This window comes from Mustela lutreola, chromosome 9 (genome assembly GCF_030435805.1).
Source record: "Mustela lutreola isolate mMusLut2 chromosome 9, mMusLut2.pri, whole genome shotgun sequence".
Taxonomy (NCBI): Eukaryota; Metazoa; Chordata; class Mammalia; order Carnivora; family Mustelidae; genus Mustela; species Mustela lutreola.
The window spans coordinates 3,140,026-3,163,085 of NC_081298.1; the positions used below are offsets into that span (position 1 = coordinate 3,140,026).

The window sequence follows — 23,060 nt, forward strand, 5'->3', positions numbered from 1 at the left end:
TTGTCAGCCTCCAAGGCCTGCCCAGAACATTTCCTTGGAGAAATTTTAGCCTCTTGGCCCTACTTACCCCACCGGTAGATGTAGGTGACCACATGCGGGTTAACACAGCTGAGCATAACCGACTGGGGGGTTTCTCGCATTCTGCAGGTGTATTTTATACTAAGTACGTCAGTAGTGGAAGCACCGAGCTCTTTTTTTGGTTATTTGTGTATATGAATGTTGTGATGCTTTTTCAGTTTGAGGCTACATAGTCTACCCTGTCACGTCAAAACTGTCCCGAGCAGGGAAGAACACGCACCCTGAGTTCGAGCATCTTCAGCGGAACCCGGTGGAGCGTCCTCCTCTTACTGTGTCAGACCTACAGGGAGGAAGCATTTCACTCCAGGGTCAGGAAAGTGAGCCACTCGGGACCACGGCACAGCCCGTCCCTCTCCGCACTGTAGGAGGGCGGTGTCCCGTGAGACTGGAGTTTGCAGGAAAAGCTCAGTGGCAGGCAGGGGCGATCCTCCTCGACGTGACCAGCGTGATGGAGGGGGCGAAGGGCCAGCGGAGGACAGGGCGAGAGTGTCGCCCCTGAGCCCCGCAGCTGTAGCGTCTGCTGGGGAGAGCAGGGGCTCAGGGGGGCCTGTCCTAAGAAACCTGAGCTCCTCGGCGCTCACCTGCCCCACAGATGAGCAGAGGCCATAAACGAAGCCCCGGAGAGTCTGTCCTTGAGCCCAGAGCTCGCCGCGGGCCCGTAAGCCCTGGAGAAGCGGACACAGGCGAGCAGGAGACCTCGCTAGTGTGGCCGCCGCGGGGACGCCCGCCCGGACCCGCGGTCGCAGCAGTGGCGTCAGACTTGCACAGTTCTAAGTGCCGCGAACAAGGCAGGTTTCTCAAACGTGAACCACCGAGGATCTCGCTGGGTCGCAGACTTTCATTCTACAGGGGAGGTAAAATTTGACCTTCACTGCCATTGAACATAATCTGACTGCTACCCTTTCAGGTTCCTGACTGAGACCCTATAAGAAAAGGCAGGCTCATGGGAGGAAAAAGAAACACAAGTTGAACAGCACGTGTGCCTCCTGCGAGCGCGGGAGACTCCCCAGGAAGCCCGAGAGCTCCCCGGAGTGGCTCTCGCCGCCTCCTCAAATACCACCTGCCCCTAAAGACGAAAGGTGTTCATTTGTTTCTTAAATCCCACGTAGGGGAAGGGAGGGAAAAATAAAATGAGCTGAAAACTGAGAGGGAGGCAACCATAAGGGATGCTGAGCTCTAGGGCAGAGAGCTGCAGGAGGGGAGGTAGGGCGGCGGAGACGAGGCGGCCGGAGGGTGAGCACCGGAACGAGCACTGGGCGCTACAAGCAAATGACAAGTCACTAAATCCTACCCCGTGAGGTTACCGGGAAAAGCTCAATAAATGGGTGTGGCTGTTTCGCAGATTTAAGTCCAGGCCATAATGAGGTACGAGTCAATAAGCATTTCTAGGGTCCTTTTCCTCTTCCCAGTACAGAGAGGGAGACACACCCCAACCCGTGGGGATCTCCCCGGTGCGACCCTTACACTCGCCTTTTGGAGCCTTTCCCGTGGCTGTGCTGTCCCTTCAAAATATTTTGGGGCGGCCAACTCCGCTCTCCTGCTTCCTCTTAGGGTCCCTTTTGGCTGGTGCTGAGAGTTAAGCCGATGTAAGACACAGATCGACAGGAGAAAAAAGCCGACCCATTGTGGAGTCCCGTTCTGCAAGATGCGGGGCCTTGAGAAGGAATGAGCCCCGGGAGAAGCGGTGGGAGTCGGGAGCTTTGCTCATGGGTTGAACAAGGAGAGGCAGTTTTAGAAAACGTCCTCGGCTGTGTGGGGAGACCGAGGAAGACAAGAGCCCTTTAACAAAACCTGTGCAGAATTCCCGGTCTCCACTTCTCATCCCTGATTGGAAGGGATTCTTTCTTTCTGGCACTGGGAGGACATGTCTCCTACAGGAATTTTATCTCCTGCTTTGAAGAAAAAGAAGAAAGGTAAGAGTGCTTCTGTTCGACTTACTGTTTTTCAAGTGTCTTTAACTTGAGGTAGGCAGTGTGCCCCGGCGGCGTATTTCCAGACGGTGTGTTCGGAGCTCCTCCCCCTGCAGCAGGTGTGAGAGGGGGCTGGCCGGGGGAGGGGCAGGGCCACGGGACCGCGCTGGCCGACTGGGATTGCAAGAGAGATGGACATTGACTTTCTCTAAAATATCCTTTGAGCCGGGACAGTTCTATTCGTGACTACCCCAATTTTTATTTATTTATTTATTTGACAGAGATCACAAGCAGGCAGAGAGGCAGGCAGAGGGGGAGGGGGAAGCAGGCTCCCTGCAGAGCAGAGAGCCCGATGCAGGGCTCGATCCCAGGACCCCAGGATCACGACCTGAGCCGAAGGCAGAGCCTTAACCCACTGAGCCACCCAGGCACCCCAGTGACTACCCCATTTCTAAAAATTCTGTATGATTTCCCAGTGGTAGCACAGTTCATTCCTTTCAACAGCAAGTTGCTGAGGACAGGGAAGATTTTTATAGGGTCTCTAGGAGGATTTTTACAAAATTCATGATCTGTGTTCCTCCACTGATCATTATTCTGATAACATTGTTTTATGATGTTAATCAAACAAGGAGACCATTGGACTGAGGTGGTTTTAGGGTTAGGTCGAGAGGTTTTGTTTGCTGCCTCGTGGATAATAAAACAGCAACATCCAAGAATAACCTGCCCTTTTATGTACAAGTATGTGATTTAAAACTTCCAATATGGTTGGTTTTCCAACTACCAGAAAATTATTTTTAAACCCCCTGATAAAAAGACCACAGGGCCTTACGGCATGACTTTGCCCAGCTGGCCACAGAACCCAGCCTTATTCGGAGTCTGGGCTCAGAGCAGGATCTTAAACTAGGCAGTCAGCTGTCACCTGATCCGCACTGGGGAGGCCATTCTCCTGATAAGACCCTGGCCACCCCAAAAGGGAAAGTGAGCTTGCAGTGACCCGGCCACTTTCTTATCTAGCACAACTTCCTCGTGCCTGCTCCCTTCTGCTTATAGAAGTCCGTCCTTTCGCGCACACGTTGGAGCTCCTTTCCACCTGCTGGGTGGAGGCTCCCCGACTCGCACATCATTAAATAAAGCCAATAACATCTGTAAAATTTTCTCGGTGGAATTTTGCTTTTTAATCCCCCCCGGAATTACTGTTTAAACTGCCACTATTTGGTAGACTCAAATGAATGGACCTCCTTCTCAGAAGTGAGCTTAGAAAAAGGAGCCTTTGAGAATGTTTGCAGCTCCAGGCGCATTCCCGGGGAGAGCCGGCTCCCGGTCCAGGAGGTGCATGTTCTTGTGTGAGCTCCTATCATGTCGCTCTACTGTTACTGAATTTCCATCCGGGCTCCCTAACCATTGGGCACCTTCTGGGCTTAAGAAGAGGAGCAGGGACTCTAGAAAGCCCAGTCATGCTTCTCAGATGTCCCCCGTCCTTTGGCAGGTGTGCTGCTGAGTGTTAAGAAAGGACAAGGCATGGTCTCCTGCCCAGCGGTTCTGTGAGATGAGCCGGCAGACAGGAGACAGACTCAGGAAGAGAACTGCACGAAAAGCACAATGGGCCCACACCCGAAAAACCCAGACAATATCTCCTACTGTTTCATCGACCTCAAGGAAGGAAAAATCCAGCTTCATGAAAACGTAAGATGTGTTTTCATTTTATTGTGTACAAAACCAAGCATACAATAATTTAACAGCAAATAACAAACATGCTCGACGGGGCCAGGCCGTTTGAAATGGACCCCTGGACACAGACATGAAGAAATCATGAATACTGCTTCTCTGTTATCTTGAAACACGATACCACCTAGAGTTTTCTATTTTTAACTACTCGAGTAAGTGAGGGTCAAGAGGAACTCGCATTTAAATCAGGAAAGGTAGAGATTGTTCCGTCTTTCTGGAAACTAGCCTACTGGCGTAAAAACCGGGACAAGCCTCCGTCCTTCCAGCCCGTAGCTGCCAGGAGACCCGGGGCGCTCTGATCCGGTCCACACAGGCTCCCGCCGCCGCCCCGCCAGTCAGCTCCAATCCTTCAGCCGGCCTGGGCCTTGAGGAGTTGAGAGCTAGTCTCGCCCCAGAGAACCATAGCTGATACTGATAGGTTTTTGCAGTTTCATTCGCTTTTGTACACTTTCACAACTGATTCTAAACCTTCAATGGTTCTTAATTTTCTCTACGCTTTTTTTTTTTTTTTTTAAAACCTTGGATTATTTTAGTTGGTTTAAACACAACACGTATGTCAACAACTCCCAGAAGTGAGAGGCACTTCTCTGGAGACAATGACAGGTCCCCAGACTCGCAGGACCCTGGGTGGCTCAGACGGGATCACCCTCAGGAGGCCAGGACTCCGCTCTGGGGCGCGGTCTGCAGGGTCAGCGGGATTAGGGTCTGCAGCATTAGGACAGGAGGCTGTATCGGGAGGGGCTAGGAAATCCTGGGAAGGAAATTGTGCTTATTTTCTGCAGTGAGCCCCTGCTGGTCATCGGGGGCTCTGATCCAGCAGCAAGAATCCTGCTTAAAATAAACCGTCAACCTGAGGCAAAAATGTGAGTAAGCAAAGTCACCTTTTCAGGCTTTTCAAACTGTCATAACATGTGACATTATAACTGTCCCCCAAATTAGGAAACTGACTTCAGTTCAAAGCGCAAGGAACAAATGTGACATCCGAGGCACCGCCTCCCAGTTTCTTAACCAGGATGGTCTTCGGCTCAAATGTCCACCAGGAAGCGTGGACACGGATCCTTCACCCTGTAGGGCTTCCCAGAGGACCCCCACACGGCACTCCTGGAGAAGGCAGCAGCTCACTAGAGACCCCTTAGTATTAATAATGGGAGTGCATGTATATACATGACGTGCTCACAGAGACTCATCGGCCCTGAAATGTCCTAAAGAGCCGGTGGACGTCGCGGCCGAGAAGGCATCACGAATGAGGGGCAGCGCCGGCCGGATACAAAGGACGAGCCCCGCCGCGCTCACAAGGAGCAGCGCAGGCAAAGGGCGCGGGGGGCGCCATGCAGCCACCACAGGAAGGCGAACAGAGCCGCGCTAGGGTTTCAAGCCGCAGTGCACACAGTGAGTGCACACAGTGAGTGGACACAGTGAGTGGACACGTCACAGCGTAACGGAGAACTAGGGAAATGAGCCCCACTAGAGGGGCGTCTTCGTCCGTATAAAAAGGTACAAGATCTTCATGAAAACACGCACTCTCTCCAGCAGGCTGGTGTGGAAGGTAAAGAGCATAAGACAGAAACTGTGAAAATCTGGAAGTCGAGTCATGGGACAAAAGAAAACGGCCCTAAACATCTGTACATGTTGTTTCGTATTAGTAAAGTCTGATTGTAAATGGGATCTTAACATCTAACTTGTGCGCATTATTTCATTTACGAATGTCTCTTGTCCTTATCCTCTTAACTGAAGGGCCTTGGAAAACATTTGACCTAAAGGTGAAAAAAATAGAAACACGTATGGATGAAAGCAAATAATCATTTCAAGAGATAAACTGGCTTCCGTGATTAAAACACACTGTATGTCCAGTGGTCCACCAAAGGTTTTAAAGATTTTACATTATTAACAGAGGCCTCACAGTGCGACTGAAGGCCCACGTAGACCCAGCTTAGTGGTGGTTAAATAAGAAGCTTCTAGAAGAGTCGGGGAGCCACAGGACCCACTGTTTGTGAAGAAGACACCCCCCCCAATCTGGAAATGTGTCGCCCACCCCTCCGCCCTGAAGCAAGGTGATAAGATCCTGCTCTTGCAAAGTAAAGCAGATCATGTCATGTCGGCTTCCTACAGCAGGCCCCAGGTCCCGAATCAGTAACGTGATGCCGGTCACAGTCACAGTGCTCTCATGTGTATCTACGGTTCGTGGCAGGCCTTCCGTGCAGACTCCACAAACCGTGGCTTTACTGCGTACCTTTTCTAGAAGCCACACATATGTCAGAGTCGCTTGGGTGCCAAGTGCTCCGCTCTGGGCTCCCACCAGGCAGGAAGGGTTCTTCTGAGACCCACTGGGCACTGCTTTCATCTCTGGGCAGAGAACACAAAGGTGGATTTCACCACCACCTCTGAGTTTCAAATGCCTTAAAAAACAAAACGAAACAAAAAACTATAAAAATATTAGATTCCACTGTCTGGAAAGAACAAGCAGCTCAGTGTTCCATGACTTTGCTCCAGAAGGGGCTCCCGAATGAGAGGAAGGGCTGTGGCCCCTCCTGGGCCTGAAGTAGACAGGATTTCTGTCTGGACGGTTTAGGAGAAGGGCACGGAGAACCCTCTTTCAAACATCTCAGACTCTGCACAGTTGAACACGGTACGCATGACCTTCGACCTGCAGGTGCTCGGGGCTGGGGCAGCTGGGGGGAAGCTGGGGGGCAGCTGGGGGAGCTGGACAGTGCGGCCATGGGGGTGTGCGCCTGGCAGCGGCGTCCAGTTCGGACTGGTCATTGTATGTCCTTATATGGCTCAGACCTGGGTTCATGAAGCTAAAGGGCTCTCATGTGCTTAAGATTGCCAGCACGAAGAAAGGCTCATTGAAAGCTGCCTTTCCTGGCAAATAAGCCGCAGCCGGCTGCACCCCAGGACCACCCGAGGACTCGCCTGTGGGTCGCCAGAAAACGTCCTTGGACTCACAGTGTGCCAACCTTCGGAAGAGCTCTGACATTTAGCACTCTGTGGGACTTTGCAACGCATCATTTCGGTTCTTGCTTGAATTTGTATGTGCTTGGCTTTACTCCATTAGTTTTGGGTTTCTTCTCGCTGGCTATGGCGGTGGGGACACAGCTGCTTGCTCCGCCCTTCTTCTTCAGGCCCGCGTGTGCCTGCGTTCTGGCCGCCCCGCCGGGGGTAGCGGAGTTGCGGGGGGTCGCCCCCTGCGCGGGAGCCCTGGCGCCGCCACTGTCACCACAGGGCGGGTCCCAGCGCTGGAGTCTGGGGCTCTTATTGACTTTCTTTCTCTGCTCTTCCATCCTCACATCGAGGGCTGGCTTCTGAGAACTCGGCCTGCTGGCCCGAGGCGCACGGAGGCCTTTGGCTGTGTCAAACGCGTAATAGGACGGTCGGGCTTCTTCTGGGTGCAGCTCCTTCCTCCGGGAAGCGCCCAGAGCTCCCGGCTTGCAAGCCCCCTCCTGGGGAGGCCTGGCTGCAGCACTGGCCACCAACTTGCTTCTGCCTGGGCTTTTCAGAGCCCCCGTGGACATGCCAGGGACGGTGGGAGGCTTGGCTTTGGCGCTCTTCCCCTTCTCACCTTGGACGGTCTGCATCTGCAGCCACTCGAGCTGGACCAGCCTGTCGATGTACCTGGCTAGTGGCCCTACAGCGCCGCAGCGAGCTGCGGGCCTGGGCTCGGTGCCGGGTGGCACGGCCAGGTCGCGGAGGTCCCAGGAGCTGAACGGGGCCGGCAGGAAGTCCGCATACTGGTAGGAGGGGTGCGCGCCGCCCCGGGCTTCAGCTTCGGCGTCTGACTCCGGGCCCGGGTCGGTAGCGTGGATCTCCTCCGCGCGCAGGTGCAGCTCCGGGGGCGCGCGCACCGACGGCAGCAGGGGCACCCGCTCCGAGTCGGACAGGTCGCTGGCGCTGCCCTCATCCTCGCCCACACCCTCCTTCGGGATTTTCGTGCACTGCAGGTCCAGAAACAGCTCCTTCCCCGAGGCGCCCCGCCGCTGAGCGCCCGGTGGGCTCCTTTTGGGTTTTCCTTCTGGGAACCTGCTGTCCTGGAGTCCGTCCGCAGGAGGCTGGGAGGGCACGCGGGGCACTTGGGATTGACTCTGCCTCTTTCCTGAAGGGTTTTTTGAACGTTGTACTTTATTCCAAGACGGGCCACCATTCATATTGCTGTAAGAAAGAAAACTGTAATTCTTAGTTCGTAAGACACAAAGAGGTCTGGCTGTGATTAAACAAGCAGGCTCCCCTGGCTGTGGCCGGCCCTGTCCCTGGGAGGGGCAGTGGGCCACCCTGGTCTCTAGTCAAGAAACAGTGCAGGGCACAGGGGCCAAAAGAAGTGGCACGGATTCAGTCTCATATCAAATAGTATCACTTCGGAAAAACACTGACATTTCTTAAAGTGCTTATAATTTTAGACCAGTCAGGTATACTTTAAAAAAACATCACCACCACCAGTTTGGAGAATATCTGTCCTAAACTCTCCATCTGTTCTGCTGTTGGTGAACAGTGTTTAATGACTCTAGTGAGTAAAAGCCATGGTTTCTTTCTCAAGGCTACTTTCCATGAAAAGTAAACAAGGTGTAAAATGCAAGTTTTCTACAACGTAATCACTGATGAGTGGTGATTCTGAGCCCTTGAATCTAATCTAATCTAATCTTAATATGAAAGAGTATAGCACAGACAACCTGTACCTTTAATCAAAAGCTTACTAAAGTATTCTCAAATAGGAAACACATTCAGGAAAACTTTAAAAGGAGAGAGAGAAAAAAATATCACAGGGTGCTGTAAAGCAGAGCATGAATGAAAACAGGATTACTGCTGTCTTGCGAATTGTGCAGAAAAGGGAATGATGACTAGGAGAGCAACCGCCCAGCAATTTACTCTGAGGGAAGATCTTCTACCAGAGTTGAAAATACTTTCTTTTCTGTGTATTTACCCAAAACACAGCATCTCACTAGGATTCACAATACCTCTCAGGAACCCAAGTCAGGTAGGGTAAAAGCAAATGAGTGTTAATATGCCTTCTGGAAACCTCAGAGGTTCACTGGTCCTGTGGTTTCTACCACAGTAAGCAATCATTTGAAAATACGTGATTTCTTAATAAATATGAAAGGTGTTGAATCATGGCCAACAAACTAACACATGCTCAGTGTATGTTGAAGAAATGGAACTCATTTGGAACTCATAACCAATCCTGTTATAACTCTTGTTGACTCTGTCAGTGTACATCAATAAAAGTGATTATCAGGATCCTTTTTATAAAAAAGGAAACAGTCATAGAAGGGTAATTAAGTGGCTTAACCCAAAATGATAGGTTCTGCTAATGGTGGCAGAATTATGACCTCTGGAATTCTTACTAACTCATAATGTTTAAAACCACTTTGCCAACTCATTTCTGTGGCATAAAAAATGTAAACACAGATTTCTTCCCCACAGACATTTTTTTTTTTTTTCCAGCCACACATATTCGGCCTAGAGAACTGGTATCATGTGCCTTTTGCAAGATAAAGCAATTAAAATCATTTACCTGCTTTTCTGATGAGACTTCGTCACCCTATTCCCTTTCTTGAAAAAATCAGATGGCTGATCATCTTCTAGGGTTTGACAGACTGTCTAAAAAACAAACATGCTTTTAAAAATAAAAATTTAGATAAGATAATAAATTCAATAATTTAGATAAGATAACAAATACCGTGACAACACACACACAACACAACAGCAGAACAGATCTAATAAGGTTTTCCCTCAGAATTTACATCACCTTTTCTGTCGTGCTTGAAATATTCTTGCTCAGTATGTTTGCAGATGATGACAGCTGGGGAAGTGACTTCTTTATTCCTCTTATATTTGGAAAGGAAGACTCACCACCGGAACTGGAAGCAACAGAACCCTGTGGGTAAATATGGATTGCAAAGGGTCCCGCCCCCAGTACTGGGCTGGCTTGCACTGGTTTGTTTCGAAATATTTGCATAGTATTGAAATGGGGGGGGGTACTGCCTTCTGTGTACAGTTTCATCTTTTTTGCTTGTTTGTTTTTCACAGTGGATATTAGATACAAAATCACACAGCTATAAATGTTGCCTATGGAATCCTTCCCTCTCTTCTTATACACACAGACACACACACAGAGACACACACACACACACACAAGCCTCCTCAGAAATGTGTGGGGCTAATTAATGATTAAGATTGGGTATTACTCCAATCTCCCATGCCCATTCATTCATTCATTCATTCAACAAGTAATTACAGGAGAGCCTTGAAAATGGCCAGGATTAGGCACACATCCCAGCTGTCATGGAACAACCACTCTATTGGGGAAGCTCCCCTTTAATTCTCCCGCCTTCGGGATCACATCAGTGCATTAAAAGATTGTCAGTATAGTAATTCAGATCATATAATGTTATCTCTGTGAAATTCCATTGATTTGTATCAAGAATGCTGCTTTCCCTGATCTTGAGTGGGTGGCCTACTAAAAGGGCCCTGATTTGAAAGTGAATACTTTCTTCCACGACACCCGGCACCTCCGTAAAATAGACAAGAGGTGGGGTAGAAGACTTTTCTCTTCCTGAAACTCTGCTGTATTACTTCTCATCAGCGCCTGTGCCTTTCAGCCAGGGCACACAGGCTCTCACAATTAGTGACTTACACCATCAGCAGGCTTGATTTATGTTAGATGTAGAGAAGGTTCTTTACTGGGCCAGCCCTCCATCAGTCGTTTGGTTTTCCTTCTGCTTTGTCCCCCAGGACGATAAAAAGGAACCTTCTACGGCGGCTGGCCCCGTACTGCTGTCTGGAGGGCGCGTTTGCACCTTCCCCAGTGCATTTCACCTGGCACGCTCTACAGGTAAGCGGCGGCGTTTTCGGGCCATTACAGAGTGAAATAGGAGAAAATTCTTGCAGGGGGCCTGCATCCTAAGATGCAGAAAGCAAGCTCGCGGTTTCCCTGGTGGCTCGCGCCCGCAGCGGAACAGAGCTAAACGTCTGAGACTCTGGCTACAGAAAGGCTTCCCCAGCGCCAGCGGCCGATTAAGGGCAGCCGCGTAATTCATCACAGGGCATTAACTCCGGTTCCCAGGTCTTCGGGCTCCGCGCCAGGAGACGGACAGGGCAGCACCGCCCCCTCCCCACCCTCCGGGGAACTGGCTGGCGGTCCGGGCGGCAAAGCATTGTGGGTGATGTGTGGTGGGACGCCAGCCCCTTGCGCAGCGAGGCTCCCTCGGTCTGGCAGGGGCCCCAGGGTGCAGGGCAGACGTCCAAGGAGCTGGCTAGCCTACAGGCTTCCAATTAGCCGGGGGCCCGCTTCTGGAAAGGCCGATTTATGCGCACCCCCCAACCCGGTGACCCAGAAGTCCAAGGGCCCGCAGCATGCATCTTTCTGGTCCTCGCTGGTGCAGACACAGGTCTGCGATCGATAGGCGCAGGGACCCGGCAGATGCAGACAGAAATTGATCAGACCTGTTCGGCGATCGCCGAGGACACGTGACGAGGCCGCCAGGCAGCCTCCCCGGCGCCGGGCGGGGAGGCCGGACTGCGGCGCGCTGCGGCAGGCCAGGGGAGGCGGCGGCGCGCAGGGCTCCCCGGCTGCGCGGGGCCGGCGGGGCCGGCGCGCGGCGGCGTCACGAGGGGCGGGGCGCAGGCTCGCCGGGAAGTTGCGCCCCGACAAGTTGCAGCCATGTAAGTAACGCAGCGGCCGGGAAGGTGGGAGGGGCTGCGCCGCCCGCGTCCCCCGACCAGGGCCTCGGAAGAAGCCGAAGGGAGGCGCTACCCTGCGCTCCCAGGGAGGGGGGGGCGCGGAAAAGCCTCCCCCGGAGAAAGCACTCATCTCTCGGCTGACGATCTCCTTTCTCGCTGCAAGAAGCGGAAGACCTGCGCCAGGACTCGGGGGGCGCGGCGGCGGACGGGGGGAGCGCACAGCCGGCCCCAGAGGCTCCCTGCGGGCGGCGGTTTTCGGCGGACACTAGGGAATTCTGAGCCCGACGGGGACCCCGAGGTAGCGAGCTCCGGGTCCGGAGGCTGCCCCTCGGTTCCGGCTTCCTGTCGCCCGACGGCTGGCCCGGCCATGTCCGGAGGCTGGGGCTCGGCGGCCCTGCCCCCCGCCCCGGGGTCGCGGAAGCCCGCCCCGCGGAGCCTCAGCTGCCTCTCAGACCTGGACGGCGGCGCTGCCCGGGAGCCACGGCCCTGCAGGCCCCCCGGGAGCCCGGGCCGCGCGCCGCCTCCACCCCCCGAGCCGTCCGGCTGCGACCCCCGCCTCCGGCCCATCATCCTGCGGCGGGCGCGCTCGCTGCCCAGTTCCCCCGAGCGCCGCCAGAAGGCTGGGGGCGCGCCGGGAGCCGCGTGCCGGCCGGGCTGCAGCCGGCAGCTCCGCGTACGCTTCGCCGACGCGCTGGGCCTGGAGCTGGCCCAGGTCAAGGTGTTCAATGCGGGCGACGACCCGTCGGTGCCGCTGCACGTGCTGTCGCGCCTCGCCATCAACTCGGACCTGTGCTGCAGCAGCCAGGACCTGGAGTTCACCCTGCAGTGCCTGGTGCCCGACTTCCTGCCGCCCATCGAGGCCACCGACTTCAGCGAGCGCCTGGGGCGGCAGCTCGTCTGTTTGGAGCGCGTCACCTGCTCCGACCTGGGCATCAGCGGCACGGTGCGTGTGCGCAACGTGGCCTTCGAGAAGCAGGTGGCGGTGCGCTACACCTTCTCAGACTGGAAGAGCGCGCATGAGGTGGTGGCCCGGTGGCGCGGGCCTGCGGGCGCCGAGGGCACGGAGGATGTGTTCGCCTTCGGCTTCCCGGTGCCGCCCTTCCTGCTGGCGCTGGGCTCGCGCGTGCACTTCGCGCTGCGCTACCGAGTGGCCGGGGCCGAGTACTGGGACAACAACCATGGCCACGACTACAGCCTCACGTGCCGCAACCACGCCCTGCACATGCCTCGTGGGGAGTGCGAGGAGAGCTGGATCCACTTCATCTGAGGGTGGCCTGGCCCGGTCCGGCCCGGCCCCAGCGGTTCCCTCGCCGGTCTCTCCCGTCCGTGCGGTTGCTCTTCCTCATACCCCACCGCCAGCCCGAGTCTTCTCACTTCACTTCCCGCTGCAAGGTCCCTGGGCGGTGGCCCTTCCCATCTTCTACTTGAAACATGTGTCACTAGGTCTAAAAAGTAGCCTCAGGTGGCCGGAAGGCCGAGTCTTAGAACGCGCTGGGGGAGGGTGCTGGGTGGGCGGATGCATGGCTGGGTCGGCCCTTCCGGAGAGAGCCCCGGCGGGGAGGGTGGGGTGGGTTGGTTGGTGGGTTTTTTGGAAAGGCCGGCATCCTCCTGCTAGGAAAGCCTGTGGCTTTTGCATGTGTTCTGACTGGGTCTCTGTAAATGTAGCTGTTATTTATGATCATTGTGATGTTGGAACATTTTACCCTGATTGGATGCCTTCTCAAGAACATTCTGGGTTTAACAAGCTAAAAAATAAGCCCTGTGTGTCTGTGCCCATTGCAAACAGAATGTTCGGTGTGACCCCCATCGTGGTCCCTTGAGGCGTTTCTGCCTGGGACAAGGAAAACCTGAGACTAGGTTGCTTGCCAATGTCTGTAGACTTCTAACAGTGGGAAACTATTAATAGGCAAGAAATTTATGCCTCATCAGTCATCATACAGCCATTCCTGGGAGTTCAGGCTGCCCTGGTTAGGCCATGTGTCTTCTACATCAACAGCCAAGGAAGGGGGGAAAGCTGGACTTTCAAAACTAGCAAAACAGCCCCTTCTCTTGCAGTCTCGCCTCCCCCTTCCTCTCTTTGATAATTATGTATCTGCATGTTATCAGGCCATTCTGTTTAGGTTTGAGACGACCTAAACATTTTAAGAAATTCTGCCTTAAGTTATTTCAATTTTCAGGCACTTCTATGGAAAAATTTCAGGCAACAATGCCCTTTGCAATTACCTTTTTGATGACTAAGGTGACTCCTTTAATGTCTGCTTAAGTGTCAGAAAATTCCAGCGGTCATCCTTCAGAAGTCAGGTTATCAAGTGGAACTGGCAGGTGTTTTTATCAGTAGCTGGAGCCCTGCAGGAAAAGTCATCAGTATTTATACTTTTTAATCATTTTAAATTGTATTCATATTTTCCCAGTTTTGTCAGCTACCTGCCAGCTTTATTGTTTGTGCCTTCAGACAGGAGAGTTTCTAACATTGTCTGGACTTTCCCCACCTCCCCATTTTTAAAATGTTCAATGCTTTTCCTTCTTTGTTGTTTATCTCTAACCAAGAAGTCAAAGCCTTTGTGCCCTGCTGAATGCCAGGATGACTTAAAACTCCCAGCGAGCTGCTGCTGACTTCTTTTGGTGCTGAGCGGTGGTCTCTCTGACAGCAGGTGCTAACACTGAGGTGTGGAAACCCAGCCAAGATGAACAAGGCCTCCAACTTGGGAAGTTTGGTTCTAATACAGTTGAAACCAGTGTCATTAATTTGTGATAGCTGTCACCAATGAATTGACTCTCAATTTTTGAATACTTATTGACATTTGTCAAATCGCTATGTAAACGATGTGTTTTGCCTTTTAACCAATTTGTTTTATAATTGCAACTTATGTGTTTCTAAAATTCAAAGAAGAGAGGTCGCTTTCTTTGATACCTTTTGATAATAAGAACACTGAATTTTGATTTAAAGTGTTGTAATTCAATAGAACAACCTTTGGCTACTAGCACTGTGCACTACATTGACATGCAAGAGGGACAGAAGCCTATTTCCATTTCCTGCTGTTTAATTAACTGTCCAATTAGGTCACCAAGCCTCTGAGAGCCTTAGCTGTTGTGTCCTTGGCCCAAGCCCAGAGTGCAAGACAACTGTCCAGAGCATTCAGGTATAAGAGTTAGAGCTGTCAAATGTATTGTTGTGTAAAAGGCATGTAAAGAATCTTATCCACGTGAAAGTCACTTGTCAAAAAGGTTCTGCTCATGGAATATACAGTACATGTTTTATCTTCGATAGTAAGAGAACCTCAACGTGCCTTTAAAAAAATCAACATTTAAAAATGTAAAAACTTAAATATACCTGCCTATTTGATAAAGAAGTTGATAAAGTTTAGCTTAAGGAGAACTTTCAGATCCTGAAACAGTTATATTGCTTAAATTTTAAAATTTTGCAGTGGATTGTGCAATTGTGGGGCTGTCGCCCCAAACATATTTGAAGGTCATTTAAGATTATTTCACTCAAGCCTCAATATTAAAGTATGTGCATAAATTGCTATCTGAGGTGTGTTTTTCTTATCTAATTATAGAAACAAGACTTTAGAAACTTCTTGTTTAAGTCATTTCATACGTAAGTCTTACTCTTTCTAAAACACTATCAGATTTAGTGCCTTGCCAAAAAAGGGAAAATTGTAGGACTGCCCCTCCGCCTTAGGAGCACAGTTGTGTATGTCCTTGAGAAACAAATGTGGTCTCTTAGGTCGGGTCCGTGTTAACATCTGATGCAAGTTTGAAGGGAGTGTAGGGTGTGGGAAAATGATTCTTTCAATGCTTACTGAGTTCTGTGTGTGGAGTAATGAGTGTCTCTCTGCCTCCCCCCCGCCTTGTGTCCCTCACCCAGCACAAAGCCTTGCACTTCGGGGAAAGAAACTAACATGTACTGTGCCCTCATTCTTATTGGCTTGCCTCAGTAATAGGTACTGCATGCAGAGGATTTCGTTGAACTCTGAAAATTACCTGATAGATAATGCCCCTGCTTTCTTAGCCGACGAGAATGAAGCTCAGAGGGGTTTCAGCCATTCTTCTGAAGCCCCCCCGCTGGTAAGCCTCCCGGTCAGCCTTCAACCTAGACCAAAGTCCACCTGCTCTGCCCTGTAACAGGAGGTGCTTGTGAAATTTAATGGGAAACCCAGTTATGATTGGGTTTTCCATCTAACACCATACTCTAAAACCCTACTTAAGAACAATTAAGATGATCGCTTTTATCTTCCATGTGGTCGCGTACTAAACCCCGTGCTTGCCCGATCCGTGAAACAACAAAGCATCCTTATTTTTCTTCTCCACTAGAAGGTGGTAAGACCAGAGATCGGGACGTGACTTCCCAAGTGCTTGTCTGCTGGTCCGTTTCGGAATTGCTTCCTGTTTCGCACAACAAGCATCCGTTGATCTTCTCATTTAAACTGATAACTTAAGTGGAAATGCTCCAAAAAGCCTGGGGAAACAGTTGATGATTGTGCTCAGAACCACGCCTTCAGGGCCTCAACCTAACGTCCCCCAAGGGTCTGCGGTTTGGCCGGTGAGGGCAGCAAACCCTGGCACCGCTGGCGTCTAGGACACTGGAGTGGGGCGTGTCCCCGGTGGGCGTGACCCCCAGGTGGGCGTGGCCACAGGTGGGCGTGGCCCGGTGGCACGTGGGCTCCCTCGGGGAAGTCGGGCCCTCGCCCGCTCGCACGGTTCGCAGTTGTGACCGGGTCCCCGCGACCCCGTCACGCCGTCACCGTCCAGGGGGCTGGTGGGCAGCCCAGAGGTCTCCCGGGGCCGCCCACGCCCTGCTAGCCGGCGTCCTGCACGGCGGCGAGTGGGGGCACCCGGCGTCCGCACCCGGGGAGGGCAGTGCCGGCCGGGTAGGGCCGCCGTCGCCTCCTCTGGGGCCGGGGCCGGGGCAGTGGCCGCAGCGCGCAGTCCCCTTACCCTGCCCCGCCCACCGCGGCGCCCCTGCCTCGGGCCTCGGCGACTCCTGCGTCACCGTCGGGTGCTAGGGGTGGAGCCTGAACCGCGCGCCGCGCTGATTGGACGCGCTTCCGAACGCACGCGGCGCTGATTGGTCGGATGCTTCCCGCCCTCCGTCGGCCGCCTGAGGAGCCGAGGCCGGAGACGCGACGCGAGGCTGCGGCCGTGGCGGCGGCTTCCCGGGCCGGACGGGGGAGCTTCTTCCAGCCGCAGGTAGAGCCGGGCGCCGGGCCGGGCCTCCCTGACGGTGGGGCTGCGTGGCTGGGGGCCGTGGCGCCGGGCCGGTCTCCGGCAGCAGCGGGTGGGCGAGCGGGGGGACGGCCGGCCCCTGACGGTTGAGGCGGAGCCGTTGTGGAAACGGCCGCGGCGGCGCGGCGGCGCGGCTAAGAGGACGACTGCGGCCGGCCGGGCAGCGCGGGCCTCGCGCCGATCGCGGGGCAGGCAGGGGCTGGGTCCGCAGTACGCGCCGGGCGGCGGGCGCGAGCGGCGGGCGGTGGACTGCGGGGCGGCGCGGGGCCGACGCGCGGGGCAGACCCGGCGGCCGCCTCAGGTGAGGAGAGTCCGAGCCCCGCCCCCTGCCTTCGCGGTTGGCTGGGGCGGCGGGGCGGGCGGGGCCTGCGGGGCGGGCGGGGCCTGCGGGGCGGGGCCTGCGGGGCGGGCGGGGCCTGCGGGGCGGGCGGGGCCTGCGGGGCGGGCGGGGCCTGCGGGGCGGGCGGGGCCTGCGGGGCGGGCGGGGCCTGCGGGGCGGGCGGGGCCTGCGGGGCGGGCGGGGCCTGCGGGGCGGGCGGGGCCTGCGGGGCGCCGGCTCCCACCTGCGGCGGCCCGGCTGTCTGCGAGCGCGGCGCTGGGGGCGCTAATGAGACGGGTGCGTGCGCGGGGCTCCGCCGCGAGGTCGCGGCTGTTCGCTGAGGCCGCCGGCGGGTCCCTTCTAGGGAGGGGCGAGGGCGCTGCTCCTCCCCGGTCCCCGTCCCCGGTCCCCGTCCCCGGTCCTGGTCGGCCTCCGGTCCGTGCGTGCACGTGAGCGGTCGGTGCGGGCTGGAGCGCGCGCCTTGTACTGACCCGCGGGGCTTTGGGGCCAAGGGTGCCCTCCTGTGGGGTTGCCGGGGGGTCTGCAGGCCCTGGCCGGTGTCTGCCCGCGTGCGGACGATGCGCCGTCCCCGCGCGCGCTGGGGCTGCGTTGGGAATGCACCCGGCGGAAGCGGGACGTCCTGTAAACGGTGCTTCCCTCGCGGTGTCTGCGCCGCCTGCGTCCCGCGGCCTGGATCTCCGCCCAGGTCTTAACCTCGGGGGCTGAGACTGGGCTCCCCGGTGGAGGCGGGGTCTACTTTAGAATTGTTCTTTCCTTTAAAAAGAACAAAATGTTCAGAGATTGGGAGGGAACAGGAGTTAGTAATGAACATTGGTCTTCAGTACGGTCATTTAATCCTGAAGCTGTTCGTCGTGATCCGACTTAGGAAATGTCCTTGTGAAGCACTTAGTCCCCGGCGGGCGGAGTCCGCGTCGTGGGCGTCGTGGCCTGGTGGGGCCTCCGCGCCCACGTCAAGGTCTACTGATGTATGCCAGGGAGAGCGAGCGCGCTGTAGGGGGCACCGCAGAGGGACGGCCTCTCCAAGCCGCCTCCCTGCTAGGCTCGCAGACCCCTAAGAGGGCCTCGGAACAGGACCCATGAGATGCGACCGACGCGGAAACCAGGAGCCCGATGCCCGCTGGCTGCCCCCCGCGGGCACCACAACTGTGTTTGAACAGGGTTTCCCGCACATACGACATGAACAGTATGGCATGAGCCAGAAAGGGGTTTCTCTGGGCCTGACGGTTGCAGGTCCAGGAATGAGCGTCTGTGCGATGGTTGTAGGAGTCGCCGGCGGGGGTGCCCTCTAAGGGAACAGAGGATTCCTGTGTTCTCCTTGATAAAAGGGGGCGTGTGGGGGCGTGACCGAGACCAGGACGTACAGGGTGTCGCTGTTTTGGTGTCTGTGCTTTCCATGTCTTAAGTCCGTCTGTATTACAGTCTCGGAGACAGCCTCCTGCTTCCCTTCGAGTCGTTTTTAGACATTACTTATTACACTGCGTAATGAAGGAATCTGTAGTTTCTTTCTGTGAATGTGGGAAATAGAGGTCTCAATTTTTTTTTTCATATGGTGAGTCACTTTTCCTAATACCGTTTATCAACTAGTTTACCTGTTCCTCTCTGATTTATAAAGCCTTCTGTATGCATGAACTTACATGTTTGCGTATGCATTTGGACTCTCTTCTGTCGTTTTGATCCGTTTATTTCCTACTAACACTTTTTTTAGCATTGTGTCTTTGTGACATTTTTAAATATCAAATAGGATTATTCTTCCATTTTTCACTTTATTTTTAAAAAATTAAATTCCAGTATAATTACTGTACAGTGTTTTATTAGTTTTAGGTATACAATATGGGGATTCAGCAGTTCTACACATTACACAGTGCTCATCACAGTAAGAGTGATCTGAATTACTTTTTTACTTAATTACTTTTTTACTTAATTATTTAATTACTTTTTTACTTAATTACTTCAGAGTAATCCATATTCTTTTCATATATTTCACCATCCCTGTACTCTCCTTGCCTCTGGTAAGCAACAGTTCTCTAGATTTAAGAGTCTGTTCTTGTTTATTTCTTTTTTTGTTTATTTCTTTAATTCCACGTACGATTGAGATCATGTGGTATTCGTCATTCTCTGACTGACTTATTTCAGTTAGCATTATACTCTATAGGTCTATCCATATTGTTGCAAATGCCAAGATTCCATTCTTTTCTATGGCTGAGTAATATTCCATTATGTATATACACCATCATCTGTGCCATTCATTTATTGATGGATACTTGGGCTGTTTCCATAAATTAGCTACTGTAAATAATGCTGTAGTAAACTATAGGGATGCATATATCTTTTGAAATTTGTGTTTTGCATTTGGGTAGATAACCAGCAGTGGAATTACTGGATCATATGGTAGTTCTAGTTTTACCTTTTTGAGGAACATCTATACTGTTTTCCAGAGTGGTTGCGCCACTTTCATTCCCATAAGCACTGCACAAAGGTTCCTTTTTCCCCACATCCTCACCAACAGTTGTTTCTTCTTCTGTTGATTTTCACCATTCAGATAAGTGTGAAATGATATCTCATTGGTATTTCGATTTGCATTTCCCTGATACATGATTGTGAGCAGCATTTCATGTGTCCGTTGGCCATCTGTATGTCTTCTTTGGAGAAATGGCTGTTTTTGTCTTGTGCTCATTTTTTAAATTGAATTTTGTTGTTGTTGAGTTGTATAAGTTCTTTATGTATTTGAACACAACCCTTATCAGATATGTCATTTGCAAATATTTTCCACCATTTGATAGGTTATCTTTTTGTTTTGTTGACTGTTTTCTTTGCTGTGCAGACTTTTTATTTTGATGTCATCCCAACAGTTTTTTTTTTTTTATTTTGTTTTCCATGCCTTAGGAGACCTATCTAGAAAAAGGTTGCTATGGCTGATGTCAGAGAAATTACTGCCTGTGCTCTCTTTTAGAATTTTTATAGTTTCAGGTTTCACATTCAGTTCTTTAATCCATTTTGAATTTATTTTTGTGTATGGTATAAGAAATTGGTCTAGTTTCATTGTTTTGCATCGTGGCTGTCCAGTTTTCCCAGCACCATTTGTTGAAGACACTGGCATTTTCCCATTTTATATTCTCGTCTCTTTTGTCATAGATTAATTGACCATATAATTAATCATGGATTTATTTCTGCACTTTCTGTTCTTTTGATCTATGTGTCTGTTTTTGTGCAAGTACCATACAGTTTTGATTACTATAGCTTTGTAATATATCTTGAAATCTGGGACTATGATACTTCCAGTTTTGTTCTTTTTCAAGATTGATTTGGTTATTTAGGGTCTTTGTGGTTCAATCAAGTTTTAGGATTATTTGTTCTGGTTCTGTGAAGTGTGATTTTGGTATTTTGACATGTATTGTTTTATAACTATAGGTGGCTTGGGTAGTATGGAGATTTTAACAATATATTTTCTCCCAGCCCTAATAGCATTCCATTTATTTGTGTCATCTTCAGTTTCTTTCATCAGTGTTTTATAGTTTTCAGAGTGCAGGTCTTTAAGTTTATTCTTAGGGATTTTATTATTTTTGGTGCAATTTTGAATGGAATTGTTTTCTTAATTTCTCTTTCTGCCACATCATTATTAGTGTATAGAAATGAATCAGATTTCTGTATGTTGATTTTGTATCCTGTGACCTTACTGAATACATTTATCAGTACTGGTAGTATTTTAGTGGGGTCTTTAGGGTTTTCTATGTATGGTAGCTTATCATCTGTAAATAATGAGATTTTTATTTCTTCCTTACCAAGTTGAATTCCTTTAATTGTTTTTTTTCTTTACTGATTGCTGTGGCTAGGACTTCTAGTACTGTGTTGAATAAAAGTGGTGAGAGTAGACATCCTAATCTTGTTCCTGATCTTAGGGAGAAAGCTCTCAGTTTTTCACCATTGAGTATGATGTTAGCTGTGAATTTTTCATATATGGCCTTTATTATGTGGAAATATGTTTCCTCTAAAACTCTTCACTTTATTTTTGAATGGTATTTTTGCTGGCTATAGAATTTATTTGTAGTTTTTTCTATCAGCACTTTGTAATTTCTTCCTTCCTCTCTTTTTTCTCTCTTTCTCATTCCTTCTTTCCTTTCCTTCCCTCCCTTCCTTCCCTTTCTGGTGTTTTGTTTTGTTTTTTTAATTTGCTTTATTTTTTATTGTGTTGTGTTAGTGACCATACAGTGCATCATTAGTTTTTGATATAGTGTTCCACGATTCACTGTTTATGCACCATACCCAGTGCTCCATGCAATACATGCCCTCCTTAATACCCACCACCAGGCTCACCCAACCCCCCCAACTCCCTCCCCTCTAAAACCCTGAGTTTTTTTTCTCAGAGTGCACAGTCTCTCATGGTTCATCTCTCCCTCTGATCCATCCCCCCTTCACTTTTCCTTTCCTTCTCCTAATGTCCTCCATGCTATTCCTTACGTTCCACAAGTAAGTGACTTTCTTCTTAGCACTTTGTGATTTCTTATAGTGTCCTTGTCTGGCTTTGGTATCAGGATAATGCTCACTTATGTAGTGAGACTGGAAGTATCCCAACTCTTCTGTTTTGGGGAAGAGCTTGAGCAGCACTGGTTTTAGTGTTTGGAAGAATTTACCAGTGAAGCCATCTGGTCCTGGACTTTCCTGTGCTGGGAGGTTTTTGATTACTGATTCACTCTCTGTATTCATGACTAATCTGTTCAAATTTTCTATTTCTTCATGATTCAGTGTTATATTTCTCTAGTTTATATGTTTCTTCTGGGTTTCATTTCTTCTAGGTTGTCCATTTTATTGACATGTAATTGTTCATTGTCTCTTACGATCCTTTATATCTTTGTAATTTGAATTGTAATGTTTCTTTACAATTTTATTTGAATCCTCTTTTTTTTTATTAACTCAGCCAAAGATTTGTCTATTTTACTTTTCTTTTTAAATATCCAACACTTATTTTCACTGATGTGTTGTCTTTTCAGTCTGTCATTTGTTTCCACTCATATCTTTGTTATTTCCTTCCTTCCACTAATTTTGGCCTTACTTTTTTCTTCTTTTTCTAGTTCCTTGAGGTGCAAAGGTAGGTTGTTTGAGATCTTTCTTTTTTCTTTTACCGTAAGCATTTTTCACCATAACCTTATCTTTTAAAACTGCTTTTGCTGTATTCCATAGTTTTTTTGCTATGTTGCTTTTCCATATCATTTGTCTCAAGGTATTTTTTTTAAATTTCTACTTTGATTTGTTGGTTGTTCAGAAGGATATTGTTTTATCTTCATATAATTGTAGAATTTTTGGTTTTCTTCTTGTAATTGATTGTTAGTTTCATATCCTTGTGGTCAGAAAACATGCTTGATATGATTTCAGTTTTTTAAATTTATTAAGACTTGTTTTGTGGCCTGACATATGGTTTATGTTGAAGAATCTTCCATGTGTGCTTGAGAAGAATGTGTATCCTGCTGCTTTTGGATGGAATGATCTGTAGGTGTCTGTCAGGTCTGTCTGGTCTAACATGTAGGGTAAGTCCAATCTATAAGGCACTTTAAAAAAGACACTGCTCTAAGTCTTCTGCTTTCATAGTTTTTGTTGGTCAGCTATCAGTTTGATTGATGCTACTTAAAAGTAATTTTTTTTAAACTCTCTGGCACTTTTAATGTTTTTGTTTGATTGTTAGCAGTTTCTGTGGTGCACCTGGATATTAGTTTTCTTTTTTGGTTGGGGATTCTTACGACTTTTTGAATCTATAGTTTGATATCTTTTATTGGTTTGGGGAAATTCTTTCTCATCATTTCTTTAGGACTATTTCTGCCCCATTCACTGTCTCCAAGCATTTCAGTGACAGATACATAGGACTTCATAACTTATCCCCTGTGTTGTTCTGTCTTCTAGTTTCTCTCCTCATATTTTTGTTTACCTTTGTTTCTTTCTGGATATTTTTTTCTGATGTAGCTTCTATTTCTATAATTTTCACCTGTGTGTCTTTCCATTTTATTCTTAATAAATTTGTTATTGACTATTTTTGTTTTTAGAATTATGCGATTCTTTTTCAGATTCTCTGTGGCCTTCCTTACCACCCTAGTTTCTAGTTTCTAGTTTTCTGTCAAAGTTTT

General features: G+C 50.4%; 3 protein-coding genes across 11 annotated transcripts in view; 2 read left to right on the forward strand and 1 right to left on the reverse strand.

Moving 5' to 3' along the window:
* Positions 1 to 5,118: 5,118 nt before the first annotated feature.
* FAM217B (family with sequence similarity 217 member B) lies at positions 5,119 to 11,247 on the reverse strand. Of its 5 annotated transcripts, none has more exons than XR_009344425.1 (5): positions 10,339 to 11,247; positions 9,451 to 9,562; positions 9,217 to 9,302; positions 5,944 to 7,859; positions 5,119 to 5,247 (listed from the first exon to the last, which is right to left on the reverse strand). XR_009344425.1 is itself a non-coding variant. In XM_059132664.1 (4 exons), the coding sequence occupies exons 1-4, from the start codon at positions 10,341 to 10,343 to the stop codon at positions 6,719 to 6,721; spliced, it is 1,344 nt and encodes a 447-aa protein (XP_058988647.1). In that variant the 5' UTR covers positions 10,344 to 11,247; the 3' UTR covers positions 5,125 to 6,718. The 5 variants fall into 5 exon arrangements, 2 of the variants coding, with proteins under 2 accessions (XP_058988647.1, XP_058988648.1); XR_009344423.1 differs by having other exon boundaries at positions 5,125 to 6,109; positions 6,660 to 7,859; XR_009344424.1 differs by having other exon boundaries at positions 5,125 to 5,467.
* A 93-nt stretch (positions 11,248 to 11,340) lies between these two features.
* PPP1R3D (protein phosphatase 1 regulatory subunit 3D) lies at positions 11,341 to 14,910 on the forward strand. The gene has a single exon (XM_059132666.1). The coding sequence runs from the start codon at positions 11,752 to 11,754 to the stop codon at positions 12,649 to 12,651; it is 900 nt and encodes a 299-aa protein (XP_058988649.1). The 5' UTR covers positions 11,341 to 11,751; the 3' UTR covers positions 12,652 to 14,910.
* A 1,312-nt stretch (positions 14,911 to 16,222) lies between these two features.
* Positions 16,223 to 23,060, forward strand: part of SYCP2 (synaptonemal complex protein 2) — a 72,530-nt gene continuing 65,692 nt past the window's right edge. For 2 of the 5 annotated variants that reach the window (XM_059132658.1, XM_059132661.1), the window contains exon 1: positions 16,238 to 16,574. The gene's annotated coding sequence lies outside the window, so the exon portion shown is untranslated. Of the gene's footprint in view, positions 16,575 to 23,060 lie in introns of all 5 variants that reach the window. The other 3 variants (XM_059132663.1, XM_059132660.1, XM_059132659.1) reach the window with 3 other exon arrangements.

What these genes read in the sequence shown, in the direction of transcription:
- FAM217B (XM_059132664.1), bottom strand. An exon ending in TTTCAAGCACGACAGAAAAG is followed by an intron (nt 9,303 to 9,450) that starts GTGATGTAAATT and finishes TTTGTTTTTTAG; the next exon opens with ACAGTCTGTCAAACCCTAGA. An exon ending in AAGTCTCATCAGAAAAGCAG is followed by an intron (nt 7,860 to 9,216) that starts GTAAATGATTTT and finishes TCTTTCTTACAG; the next exon opens with CAATATGAATGGTGGCCCGT.
- PPP1R3D (XM_059132666.1), top strand. Translation starts at nt 11,752, where the DNA reads ATGTCCGGAGGCTGGGGCTCGGCGGCCCTGCCCCCCGCCCCGGGGTCG.